Source organism: Phaseolus vulgaris, chromosome 8 (assembly GCF_000499845.2).
Source record: "Phaseolus vulgaris cultivar G19833 chromosome 8, P. vulgaris v2.0, whole genome shotgun sequence".
Classification (NCBI taxonomy): domain Eukaryota; kingdom Viridiplantae; phylum Streptophyta; class Magnoliopsida; order Fabales; family Fabaceae; genus Phaseolus; species Phaseolus vulgaris.
In genome coordinates this window covers 3,830,353-3,844,492 of record NC_023752.2, presented here as the reverse complement: position 1 = coordinate 3,844,492, position 14,140 = coordinate 3,830,353, and the positions used below count along the sequence as shown (strand labels likewise).

The 14,140-nt window shown below is 29.7% G+C and overlaps 2 protein-coding genes across 2 annotated transcripts; both read left to right on the top strand.

The window, feature by feature from the left end:
* Window positions 1-234: 234 nt before the first annotated feature.
* On the top strand, window positions 235-2,156 carry LOC137826630 (AAA-ATPase ASD, mitochondrial-like). The gene has a single exon (XM_068632682.1). The coding sequence runs from the start codon at window positions 330-332 to the stop codon at window positions 1,854-1,856; it is 1,527 nt and encodes a 508-aa protein (XP_068488783.1). The 5' UTR covers window positions 235-329; the 3' UTR covers window positions 1,857-2,156.
* Window positions 2,157-7,225: 5,069 nt separating this feature from the next.
* LOC137823552 (uncharacterized) lies at window positions 7,226-8,162 on the top strand. Its single transcript, XM_068628738.1, has 2 exons — window positions 7,226-7,627; window positions 8,100-8,162. Exons 1-2 carry the CDS (start codon window positions 7,226-7,228, stop codon window positions 8,160-8,162), a joined length of 465 nt encoding a protein of 154 aa, XP_068484839.1.
* Window positions 8,163-14,140: the final 5,978 nt, after the last annotated feature.

Sequence of the window (14,140 nt, the reverse complement as noted above, 5' to 3'; positions counted from 1 at the left end):
TAAAATCTGAGGTCCAAGAAAGGTCAGAAATGGCTGCCTGATACTTACTACAAATACCAAAAAGTTACACATAAAGACAAACAAAAATATTACGTAACACTCAAAAAAGTATACTAGGTATTTCCACGAAAATGAAGTGTTCCCACTAGGAAAATCCCTTTTTATATTTCTATTTAATAATTGTTATTTGAAATTTTGGTTTATATTTTACTTTGTTCAGTTAATTACCGTGTTTCTATGTACATCTTCCTCCCTATAAATACACAATTCCATCGATCTAAACACGAAAAAATAAGCCAAAAACTTCTGAGAAAAACCAGATTATAGCAATGGGTTCAGAGTGGACTATGTTAGGGTCATTCACTGCAACAGTTATGATAGCATACACTGTGTTTGACAAGTTCATCCCAGCCCATATCCGTTCTTATGTTCAAATATACGCTCATAAACTAATAGGTTTTCTTTCTCCTTATATCCAAATCACGTTCCCTGAATTCTCAGGCGAACGTCTCAAACACAGTGAGCTTTTCACGGCCATCCAAACCTACCTCGTCGAAACCTCTTCTCAGGGAGCCAGAAAACTCAAAGCTGAACCCGCCAACAACAGCAACAGCCCCTTTCTTCTTTCCATGGACGACAACGAACAAATCACTGAGACTTTCCAAGGGGTGAAGCTCTGGTGGGGTTCTCACAAAACCATGCTCAAAACGCAGTCCTTTTCGTTTTACCCTAGTTCTGATGAGAAGAGGTTCTACACCCTCACCTTTCACAAGCGCCACAGAGACATCATCTCACGCACTTACATCCCCCACGTGTTGGAGCAAGGCAAATCGATCAAACTGAAGAATCGGCAACTGAAGCTGTTCACCAACAGTTGTTACACCGGTTGGGGAGGGTATAGAAAATCCAAGTGGAGCCACCTTGTGTTTGAGCACCCTGCGAGGTTTGAAACCCTTGCCATGGAGAAAACAGTGAAGGAAGAGATTATAGATGATCTTCTCACGTTCAAGAATGGAAAGGAGTATTATGACAAGATAGGGAAGGCTTGGAAGCGTGGCTATTTGCTGTATGGTCCTCCAGGGACCGGAAAATCTACCATGATTGCTGCCATGGCTAATTTCATGTACTATGATGTGTATGATCTTGAGTTGACAGCAGTGAAGGATAACACGCAGTTAAGGACACTGCTGATTGAGACAACCAGTAAGTCTATCATTGTGATTGAAGATATTGATTGCTCTCTTGATCTTACTGGGAAGAGAGCGGTGAAAAAGGAGAAGGAAAAGAGTGGGGATGTGAAGGATACTATAAAGAAGGCCGAGGAAGAAGATAGCAAGGAGAGTAAGGTGACATTGTCGGGTTTGTTGAATTGCATTGATGGGATTTGGTCAGGCTGTGCAGGAGAAAGGATCATTATTTTCACTACAAACCATGTGGAAAAGCTTGATCCTGCTCTCATCAGAAGTGGAAGAATGGACAAGAAAATAGAGCTATCTTATTGTGGCTATGAGGCTTTTAAGGTTCTTGCCAAGAATTATTTGGATGTTGATGATCATCGTTTGTTTTCTGTTGTTGAGGGGTTATTGGAAGAGACCAAGATAACACCTGCTGATGTTGCTGAGAACATGATGCCTAAGTCGAAGAGTGATAATGTGGAGACGTGCTTGAAGAAGTTGATTGAATCCCTTAAGAAGGCAAAGAAGAAGGCTGAAGAAGATGCAGAAAAGAAGGCTGAGGAAGAAGAAGAAGCTAGGTTGAAGGAAGAGAAGGAAAAGGAGCAGGAACAGTTAGCAGTGGAAGAGGCAAAGAGTGATGAGAAAGCTGGGAAAGAGGTGAAGGAGAATGGTTTCCATTGATTTGGGAAAAAAGAAGAAGGATAAAACAAATATTAAAGATTGAAGTCAATATGCATGCAAAATGCTTCTGCTGCAGTGTAGATTCTATTAGGAACATGTGATCTATGTGTGAATAAATTATTTGAATTTATGTATATATTGTGTAATTAAGTCTAGTTGTGTATGGTTTGCATATTAGGATTTTATATTAATGTATTTATAAGCTATCTAGGTAGCATATAAGCTATCTATGTGCTAGCACAGTACATGGTTTGTATATTAATGGGTTGTATGGTTTTAATAATATATTGATCTTTATGATGCGCATGCTTCGTTACTCTGTTATTTGTTTGGTATCTTCTCATAAAATTACAAGGAAGTTAATTATTTTAATACAACAAGTTCTTATAATTAAAATAAGATGAAGTGTAGGACGGCGATAAATAAAGAAAAATATGTTTTTAAAGTAGTATATACAAATTTGTATGAGTAACATCCTCTTACGAATATTATAATTTTCAGCTTTTTATAGTAGCAACCTGATGAATCTCATTGACTATTTATATAATAAAAAATATAATAAAGCATATGTTTGTAATTAAATGTTATTATAATTTTTTTTAAATAATACTATTCAGAGTTGTGATGTGTATCAGATCCTATTTTTAAATAAAATCTCAAAATCAAGTTCCAGGAGAAAAAAATGGAGAGGGGAGATCCCATTAAAATGTGGATATTGTTTATCAGCAAAAATCTATCCATGTACAGTTAACTAAAACGCTATAATGTGAATGTTTTGAGAAATCATAATCGTACACAAATTTTATATAAAACATTTTATATAAAAATAGATATCTATACCAAAATTATACATAGTTATACTATACCCATTCATAAAAAATTCTAAAAAATACTAGATGAAAGCCTGTTATACCAATAAAATTATTCTCTATGAATAAATCCTAAATTAGCCAACTTATCGGCACATGCATTCCCTTCACAAAAAATATGAGAAACCCTAAACCTGATTTTTCCTGAGTAATTAAGACAAGTATTTCATAGATTACAGAGCATCAACGGAACATTAGTCCTAACAGTAACCAAGACATAATCATATTCAAGTCAGACATTAGTAAGTCCCGTCTTTTGGGTTTTCCTCATAACATAACATGTATAACTCCATAAAACTCAACAACCATAATAGTTTGAACTTCAAGAAATCAAGAGAAAGCACCAATAAATTCTCCAATACTTCCACGAAAATACCTCCACAAGTAGCAAGACCAGAATACCCCTAGCAGCCCCATCAGTGTTAATTTTAACCTAGCTTGGTGAAGGAAACTCCCATCTAACGGGAAGAGGACGAAGAACTTTACCATTACGAGTATTAATACAAAATTTTTTATCACGTTTAAATCCAACATATCATTTTTCATTGGAACTTTAGACGAATTTCCCACAAGACAACTTAAATATTTAATTACCGAAATAAGCCTAGATACCTCAATCTTATCTTGAAATTTAGCATAATTCCTCATACGCCATATCATTAAAATAGAAAAAGTTATCACAATAAGCTTAATCAATATAACCAAAGGACTTCCATCATTCTTAATAAAAGAAAGAAGATAATCCTCATTAAAGTAATGAGAAGTAAGAAAAATCTGCCGAACCTAACTCCAAATATGCAAAGCATTGGAACATTCAAAAAATGAATGCTGAATATATTTCTCATGCTTTTCACAAAAAGTACACAACATATATGCAAACCTTTATTTTGAATATATTGATATGTAAGAAGCCGCCTATGAAAAACTTTCCAGAGCACTAGAGTTTTGGAAGGCGAAATAGATGAAGATCAAATGAAATTACTCCAAGCACAATGAATTTTTGGTTCTAAGAAAAAAGTCCTAGCTAATTTAAGAGAGAAACAACTAGATTCATCTACAATCCAATTAGAAATATCCTATTCCTCCCTAACCATGATATGATTAAAAAACCTGTCCAAAATTATCCAAAACCGAGAGACTGTATGCGAAATGGTAACACCATCAGATAACCTGCAATATTTGTTAAAGAAATAGTAGAACACCATTTATCATTCCAGAAATTAATAACAGAACCTTGTTTGTACTTTCAATTTCATCTAGGATAAATATGATTTTCTACCCCTAACTATAATACAAAATTGAATTTTGTTTTTTTTGAAACTTTAAACAATCTAAATACTTATACTTTAATATAGAATCTAGTAAGTAATCAATCACAACAAAAATTAATAAATTATCATACTTAAAAAATAATTAAAAAATTCAATTAGGAATATCCTATTCCTCCCTAACCATGATATGATTAAAAAACCTGTCCAAAATTGTCCAAAACTAGAGACTGTATGCGAAATGGTAACACCATCAGATAACTTACAATATTTGTTAAAGAAATAGTAGAACACCATTTATCATTTTAGAAATTAATAACAAAACTTGTTTGTACTTTCAATTTCATCTAGGATAAATATGATTTTTTACCCCTAACTATAATACAAAATTGAATTTTGTTTTTTTAAACTTTAAACAATCTAAATACTTACACTTTAATATAGAATCTAGTAAATAATCAATCACAAAAAAAAATTAATAAATTATCATACTTAAAAAATAATTAAAAAATGACATTAACTTTTGAAAGATAACAAATATAAAATAAAACGTCTTTTACGATATAATATTTCTAGATTAATAATAATAATAATTTGTATAATAAATATAGTCACTAATTTTTGTATATTATTTTTTAAAATATTTTTATATTTATAAATTTTGAATTAGAGTATTTAATAATTATTCAAACTAATTATTTTTACTACTGGGAACACAGACACTCTCGTGTGCCGGTGTATCCACATTTTTTTATTTTTGTTTTTAATGTATATTTGTATTTTATTGTTATTATGTATTCAATATTTTAAAATATATAACTTTTGTCCTCTATTATGTATCCAATATTATAATCATATTTAAGTTTTTTTTAAAGTTATTTGAGGTAAAATTGTAATTAATTGATAATGGAAAAATTACAAAATACATGAAAATTACCATCATATTTTAAAATATATAACTTTTGTCCTCTATTTTGTTGAATCTATAATTTTGGTATTCTCATTTTAAAATAAACACATTTGATGTTTCTGTTATGAAAATTCGAAATGTAGTTGAATATTTGGTGAGAAAACTAAAAAGACACATAAAATTGGCTTACAAAACTAAAACAGTTGGACATAGATTGGTTTGAGTGTGTGTTTCTAGTTATAGAATAGTTCAATGATTCTTCACACTTGTTTTTCACATCCATTGCTATCATCCTCACCAATTATTATTCCATTCCAACTTCACATATATGATGGTTTAGGGAGGAGCCAAGATTTACAAAAGATTTTTTTTTTATCAAAATGTTATAATAGTGAGAATTGAAAGAAAAGTAGTTGTTAAAGTCACAATCTTCAAGTAATATTTAGAACACAACATGACCATTGACTCTAGTTTATGGTAGATATATTGTATACAAATATTTTAATTTGAAAATAACTCAAATATGTATACCTAAGGTAACAACACAAATTAACACTTGATGACGTGGAGATACCACACGATAACTCCTCCTCATTAAAACCACCGGATGCAATACCAAAACTTGCTATTAGTTGTAAAAATGCATGACCTTCCAAGTAATTCCCATTGTTAGCATCCATGTCAAGAGCATTCAATATGCATTTCCATTCCTCAACAATCGTCTTTGATAACGTCTGAAATTACATTAGAAACACAATCTTAATTGTTGAGGAAATCACACAGACATTACATCAGCATGATACATGTTGGGCGAAACCTTCATGTGCTTTTTTTGTCGAGCATTCATAATTTCAAATACAACCGGATTTGGAGTTCTGGTGAAGTCTCTGCAGTGGGATATTATCAACGATTTCTTTTCATGGTAGAAGATTTTTTTTTTCATTTTTAAAGAGAAGAAATGCTAAACTAATTATCAGAAAAAAAACCTCTTATGATGCTCAAGAAGGTCTTCAAGAAATTCTTCCTCCCAGTAACTTACATCAGTATATTGCATACTCTAAAACAAAACTGAAACAAAACTAAAGCCAATAAATTGTCAACTTCTTTTGTTCCTTGAAAAAAAAAAAGCAACCCTAGAGAGATGTTCCCATAACATACTGCAAACATCAAAGCTTATAGAGATTTTCCCAATCAGCGATCTAAAGACACTGTAGAAAACCCTGAATATCCACAACCAATCAACAACAAAAAGGACAACACTAATTTTCACTCTATATAAATCAAAAGAGAGAAAAGGAACAACACAGAAAAAAGAGCATGTGCTAATATGATCGTAAGTTCTTTGATTGAACTAACTAAAATGGTAAGAAATGACGAAATCAAATGGACAACTGATAAGTAAATCAAATAGAAAAATTGCTCCTTATATCAGATGGAAAATTACTCCCTCGCTTATTCAAACTGTGGAAAATTGTGGTATATCAAATAGAAATATGAAAATAAAAAATGAAAAAAAAGGTTGATGGTTTTATAAAACCTTCCATTTTGTTTTAAAGTTAAAAATTTAAAAATTTAAAAATTTAGAAATTTGAAAATTTTGAAAATTTAAAATTTAAAATTTTGAATTTTGAAAATTTAAAATTTTGAATTTTGAAGTGTTTCGTTAAGGTTTTAGGGTTTGAAAATTTTAAAAATTAAATTTTGAAAATTTTTAAGTGTTTTTAAAATTTTAAAAATTTTGAAATTTTTGAAAAGGGAGAAAATGATAACATGAACCTAATAATGAAATAAAATCAAATATTAATATAAGCATAAAATAAAGGAGGTTAAAGAGAAAAATATTTAAAAATTTAAAAAATTTGAAATTTTGATAATTTAAAATTTTGAATTTTAAAAATTTAAAAAGTTGAAAAATTTTAAAATTTTGGAAATTTAAAAAATTTGTAACATTAATAAAGTGCGTTTATTATTCTAAAAGTTTAAAAAGAACCCGCCAACAGCCGTTAAAAATTCAAAATCATCTATACACTACACACTTATATAAGTGAAACCCCTTCTCCTTTCTTCCTTGTCACTACTCCCATTTCTTCTCAACGCAAAGAAAGAAAGAAAGAAAGAGTTGAAGAAAATGGGTGAAATAAACGCCCATCACTGCAATTTCTCCACAACCAACGCCATACAAATGTCCCACACCGTCGCAACCAATGCACGATCACACGCTGATCACACGTCTGTGGGGGAGCCCACTGACCTCTTGTCCATGATGCACCTCAACCACAATTGCTGCCACCGTCAGCCGCATGCTCCGCGGTCAGCAATCCCATGAAGCGCCGATCGCCTCCCTCGTCCTCTTTCTCCGGGGAGCCCTCTGCCAAGAAACTCTTCTGCGACCAGGAGGACCCCTCCCTTTACGGCTTCTCCGCCGTCCCCATTCCCCTCAACCTCAACTCCCTCATGCGCCTCTCCTTCCCCGTCCTCCGGCGCCTCCCACTCTTGCGGAGAGAGGCTCCGGCTGCTGCCCCTGCCGCCGAGCCTCAGGAGGAGCGTCTCAGATGTCTCGGCGCTTTGTTTGTTTATTTTGTGCCTGTGATTGCAGTAACCGAGAAGGATGAAGGAGCGATTGAAAGAGATGAGGCAATTTGGGATGAAGTTATGAAGGATGAGGAAGAAGATGAAAAAGAAGAAAACTGTGTAGCCGCTGAAGATGACAAAGTGATGCCTCAGGTTTATGTATCTATGCTTTGGTTTCTTTATTTTGGGGTTTGATTAGTTTGTGTTATCTTTAATGTGTTTCGTTATGTAATTCCAATTTAGGATGAATGGGGTTTAGGAAATAAAATGATAGAGAAAAAGGAAAATGCAAAAAAGAAAACTGATAAATGCTATATGATAGAAAAGTATACAAAATAGATACGAATAAAAATAGGTTGTAAATAAGATGAGAAGAAAAATTAATTACGTGTTTATGATAATCTATTACAAATTATTATGAATGGTGACTGTTCTAAAAATCACACTTGAGATTATTTTTCACTGTTGACACCATAAAAATCTTTATATTGAAAGGGAGTAGAAGTTAAGGTTAATAATAATATGTAAGTCTAAAGCCATCATTTGTTATTATTTGTTTGATATATAGTTCGACTGATTCTTAGAATAATTTGATGTTTTATGTATAATCCATGTGTCTTTGCAGATGATTTGGGAGGAGGAGCTTCAGAAGAAGCGGTTTATGTTCAGAGGGTTTAACATTGTTTAAGTTTAGGATCTAGGATTTAGGTGTCCATGTGAAAAAAGGCTACGATGTTCTTATTTCAGAAAATAATTGTTATTAGAAGTTAGTGCAAGAGAAAAATAGTGTATTTTATCCTTTTGTTTAGTTGAAATCATTTTTGTTTTTATTTTCTTTTAGCTTGACAAGGTCAAGTTAAAATATAATAAAAACAAAAACAATCTCCAACTAAATAAAAAGGGTCAAACATATTACTTTTTTCTTACACCAACTTATAGTAACAATTATTTTCTGAAAGGATAACGTCGTAACCTTTTCCACATCGACACCTAAATTCCAGGCTTAGGCAATGTTCAGCCCACTCAATACTAACTGCTTCTTCAGAATCTCATCCTCCCAAATCATCATGCAAAACCACATGGATTGAACATAAGACATCAAATTTTTCTAAGATTTTCTCGATGGTGCTTGAAGATATGGTCATGGGTAACATCGAAGGTACGCTTAACTTATTTTTCTTATTTTGATGGGTGTCTAGAACTTCTGGTATGTATTAAATCCATTAAAAAGACATAAAGGTTAGTGAAGTGGTAGGAATTGTAGTTCTATTTATGGGTAGAAGATGTTATCGGTTTGAATTGTCTACACCTCTTGTATAAGGGTTGAAATATCCTTAAAATATCTCTATTATTTTTTTTTTGTTTATAAAAAAAATGTAACAAATTATCATGAAATTAATTACTTTTTCTTTCCATCTTATTTACAACCTAGATTTCTTTACAACCTATATTTATTTGTATCTCTTTTTATATTTTTCTATCATATCTCATTTATCACTTTTCTTCCTTACATTTGTTGATAAAAAATATTATAAATTTTTTATAATTATCAATAGTTGTAATTTTAACTTTATTTCATATCCATAAATAAATTTCATAATGTTATAATTAAAAAATAAAATATGATATTTTTATAAATATAAATATATTGTTAATATAATATAGATAAACTATAAAACAATTTTTAATTATTATTTTTATGTATGTTTATTTTTTATTTTTTAAATTAAAATATACAATATTATATTTGAATACAATAATACGATTGTTAGTTTTTAAATCAAACCATTATTGAGAAAAATAAATTCAATTTTTTTAATAAAATTCAATTTTCATTGATGTCTATTTATATCTGTTATTTTTTTTTTATATATTTTTATCTGCTCATTTTTATACATATAGATCCTCAAAAGAGATAAACGAGTATTGTGAAGTCGTCAGTCTTTATAAAAAAATGAGTAAAAGTCATTAGCAATTAAATAAATATTTTATTATTAGGAGAAGTAATTTTTTTTTCTTCTAAAAAACATAATTAAAGTATAATAATTAATTAAACAAAAATCCCAACAATGGGTTATTCTACACAGAAACTTAGACATTGAAACAAACAAATAAGTACATTATTCTTATTCTCTTTCGAAAACATGTATTTGTGTATTATTAATCGATGAATCAATTATATTGTTGTTAGTGTTACAGCCTAGGTTCAACTTAATTCAATTTTAGTTTAAGATTTTTTTAATCTGTAATTTTTTTTTTGTATTTGATAAATTTGTGATAATTTTTGTATTTGTTAATTTTTTTTATCTGGATTACTCTATTAAAACTTTAAATAAAATATTTAAAAATTAAACACTTTGAAATAAAAGTAATTTAAATCTAATATTCTTAGATTTCCCAAAAGTTAAAAAAAATTATCTTTACAAATACAATACTAAATTTTAGCAGAGGCTTTATGACATGAGAAAACAGGAGCATACATGAGGTAATAAGGTACAACAAAGGCAACTTTGACATGGTATAAGGAGGAAAGGAAACCTGCATCTTAGAGCACCTTCAGTAACATGTCATGATGCTAAAATATTATGCATAAAATGATTTCTCATACCACAGTAGAAGATGTTTTGGAAGTATAGAGGGAGTAGCAGCTAAGCTTCCATGTAGATCAGCAGGGTTTATGCATTAGAAGCAAGAGACTACTACCCTTTGGTTCTGCTGCTGCAGTGTTAAGTGCAGTAGTTGTGCAATGGTAACCTTATTGGTAATTTATGCAATCCAGATTTATGTAGCCAGTATCTGCACTAGGACCATTTTTATGTACTTTCAAAAGGGGCGTTTGCTGGTATATATGCTGCATAATTCTGCAGTAAATTCAGCATTTTTGGTAACCCATGCTTGTTTCTGGATGTATCTTTTGTTTGGATACCTTGTTAATAAGTTGATGGTTTTTTTTAAGGATTTGTTCCTTTTAATTTAATTTAATTATTTTTTGATAAATAAAATAAAATTTACCACAGTAAAGTCATTTTCTTTTTTTCCATATATTCATACTATAAATACAGAACAAATCAAATTTGAACAGAAACAGAGTAAACAAAGATCCACCATCTCTCCAAATAATACGAATGAACAAACTTCGATTAAGGACATTAACCACCTTCCTGTACTATTCGTAGAGCATTACTAGCATTGAAAGCAAAATTCCATAGTGCCCCTGCAGTAGTTTCATGAACATCCTGAAAGTGGAAAGTAGTTTGGAATTTAATCAAGATTTTACGTATATAAATAGATAAAGATGTTAAAAAAATACAGACAAAAAGTATATAAATGCTTGTGGGATGATAAATACTTGTGGGCAGAGTATTAAGGAGCCAAAACTCACAAAGTATACACAACAAAGTATTGCCCACAAGAGGCTAGATACAAACAATGAAAGCTTAAAAACAAGAACACCAGATATTCATTTGGATGTCCATAATGCATTAAATGATGCACAAGCCGCAAGGAGGCTTTCAGCCAATGATTACTTACGACTTGTATACTTGGATTATAAATGTATGCAACCAAAGTCATTAGTTTTTACTCTTTTTATCATCTGATTCATGTGAGAAAAAGGTTTTATATAGTGAGAATTTCAAAACTACAGTTGTACGAGACGTAATATGGAACCAAAGACGCAAGGAGAAATGTGAAATTGAGGTTCATTTGGAAACACAATCGAATATGGAACTTTATTGTGCAAAGAAGAAGAGGGCATTAAGAATGACACCATCCTAGTGATGGATAGGTAAAATATTCTTGATATTCTTCAATGTGGTTCAACCTTATTAGATTGAAAGATGTTTGTTGTATTGCAAGGAAAACCATGTAAGGAGAAGCATTTATTTTGATTGTGGTCAATTCTCTTACAAAAGAAACAATGAGGATGTTAGTACCCATTTAGGAACATGTGAATGTGTGAATAATTATTTGAATGTAAGTATATATATTGTGTAATTAAGTCTAGTGGTATATGATTTGCATATTAGGATTTTATATTAATGTATTTATAAGCTATCTACTTAGCATATAAGCTATCTATGTGCTAGCATAGTACATGGTTTGTATATTAATGGGTTGTATGGTTTTAATAATATATTGATCTTTATGATGTCGTTACTCTATTACATTTGTTTGATATCTTCTCCTAAAATTATAAGGAAGTTAATTATTTTAATATAATAAGTTCTTATAATTAAAATAAGATGAAGTGTAGGACGGCGATAAATAAAGAAAAATATGTTTTTAAAGTAGTATATAATAAACAATATAATAAAGAATATGGTTGTAATTAAATGTTATAATTTTTTTTTTAAATAATACTATTCAGAGTTGTGATGTGTATCAGGATCCTATTTTTAAATAAAATCTCAAAATCAAGTTCCAGGAGAAAAAAATGGAGAGGGGAGATCCCATTAAAATGTGGATATTGACTATCAGCAAAATCCTATACATGTACAATTAACTAAAACAAAACGCTATAATGTGAAATCTTTTGAGAAATTATACTCATACACGAATTTCATATAAAAATTTATAAAAAAGAGATATAAGAAGAAAGAGAAAGCATGTGCAAGTTATTTATTTCTAAATTATGTAATATTAATATTAAGTATGCATATACTCACATCTTAATAACCGTAAAAAAAATTATAAAATAAATATTAATTTTAAAGTAAGAAGATAATTTATTATTATATTAATTAAATTAAACATTATTTTAAAAACTAAAAAAATATTTATATTTAAAAGTTAAACTCAATGAGAAATTAAAATGAAATAATCCTACACTAAGTTATTCATGATATGCTATATTTGATTTTACCTGTAGATCTTAAGGTAACATTTTAGTTTTTTTATTCTTTATTTTATTTTGGGATTTAATCAGACTTTTAGTTTTATTTATATATATCAACTGAGTTTCTGAACCGTAATTACTAAAAGATTTAAAAACAGACTTTTAAAAAGTTAGTTATATAATATTATTGTATCTGACCTTTCAAGCTCGGATACTCCTCTTAAATGGTGACACTGACACTTGTATGACATTTGTAGGACACGTATTCGTGAGTGTATAATTTAAAAAGAATTTATTAAATTTTTGACAATTTTAGTACGGTTCTAACACAATTTAAAAAAAAAATACATTCATTTTCTCAAAATTCAAATTTTATTGTATAAATTGTTATTATGATTATAAAAATAAGAAACAAATCTTTGTGAACCAGTCATGAAAAACATCTTTTTGCTTCAAAAAATAATCTGGAACATACTTGTGCACATAAATATTGGTGCACATAAATATTTATTGTCAATTCATATAATTCATAATTATATAATATATAGATCTGTGTCCCCGTATCCTACATTTTAAAAATTTTACGTATCTCCATATCCGTGTTCGTATCGTATCCGTATCGTGCTACATAGTATCTGACACATAAATATAATAAAATTACTGTTTATTTTTTTGTTTTTCTTTTGTAAGAGAATTTGTTCCCCAGTAATATTTAAATTTAATGAAAATGAGGTATATTAATATAAAGAAATATAAAGTATATCCGTTAACAGAGCGTTTTGTAGTGAAATGTCGAATCAAACAATGTTATTGAAAAAAGCACGTCAAGTGTCAAGTTGTAGAAAGTAAAATGGCTTTATATAAAAGTAGCGAAACAAAAAACAGAATTCCGGAAGCTTTTATTTGACGAGAGTGTAATAAATTGGTAACATAGAACGTGATACGTTGCCGACAATGTGATTTAAACATAGTAAACGACCACGACCACATATATTTTGTTGCTCATTACTAAATTAATTGCAAAAGTTCATATGCTAAAGCTATTATTGCTTCTGCGTCCTTTCCCAAAAGATTTGTTAATCTAATTCACTGCTTCTGCCGTGGAACGGTGCCGTATGATTGGGCTTTCCAAGACTAGTCACAATTTTAATTCCTTCATAGACTTACCTACGATCCTGTTCCTCTTTTACTGTGTGCCCACCAATGTTTATAACCTCTGTTCCATCGTTTAATCCATCAATATATAACTGTTTTCTTTATAAATCTATTATTATAAAGTGTTCCAAACGAATCAATCAAAAAAAGTTTACATATAAATAATATCTAAATAATATCCGTAGCTAATTTTATCAATGTTTAATTTATATAGCATGGAGTGCAGCAGCAGAATTTTGTGTATATAAAATAAATGTTTTTTTTTTATCTTATGGTTGTTATGACCAAATATGTTTTAGTATATTTTTTAAGTGTTTTTGGGCTACTTTTGAAAGATTCATTGTAATGAATAAATGTTTTTCTTCTAATACAAGTTATTTAGTTTTTAGAGCTAGGTGTATTAGCAAGAATGTTTTAGTTAAGTTATCTATATGATAGTTTATAGATGAATACGTATTTGTGAAAACTTAAAATACTTTTGAAATGCTTATTTTATTGAATTGATTTTTTGTTGATTAAAAAAAAACATATGAATTTTGATTCGTAACTAATATATAAGTAATGTTGTTTTATCTATAAATTTTCTTGTTACCTACAAATGTAGGTAATTGCAAATTTTGTTGTAGTGTATATTGGATTTCATATGAGAGATTTTTGGAAAATGAGTATGTTGG

Bases quoted from the DNA above. Each gene is read 5' to 3' on its own strand.
- LOC137826630 (XM_068632682.1), top strand. From the start codon at position 330: ATGGGTTCAGAGTGGACTATGTTAGGGTCATTCACTGCAACAGTTATG.
- LOC137823552 (XM_068628738.1), top strand. From the start codon at position 7,226: ATGAAGCGCCGATCGCCTCCCTCGTCCTCTTTCTCCGGGGAGCCCTCT. The intron at 7,628-8,099 runs GTTTATGTATCT...GTGTCTTTGCAG, and splicing joins ATGACAAAGTGATGCCTCAG to ATGATTTGGGAGGAGGAGCT.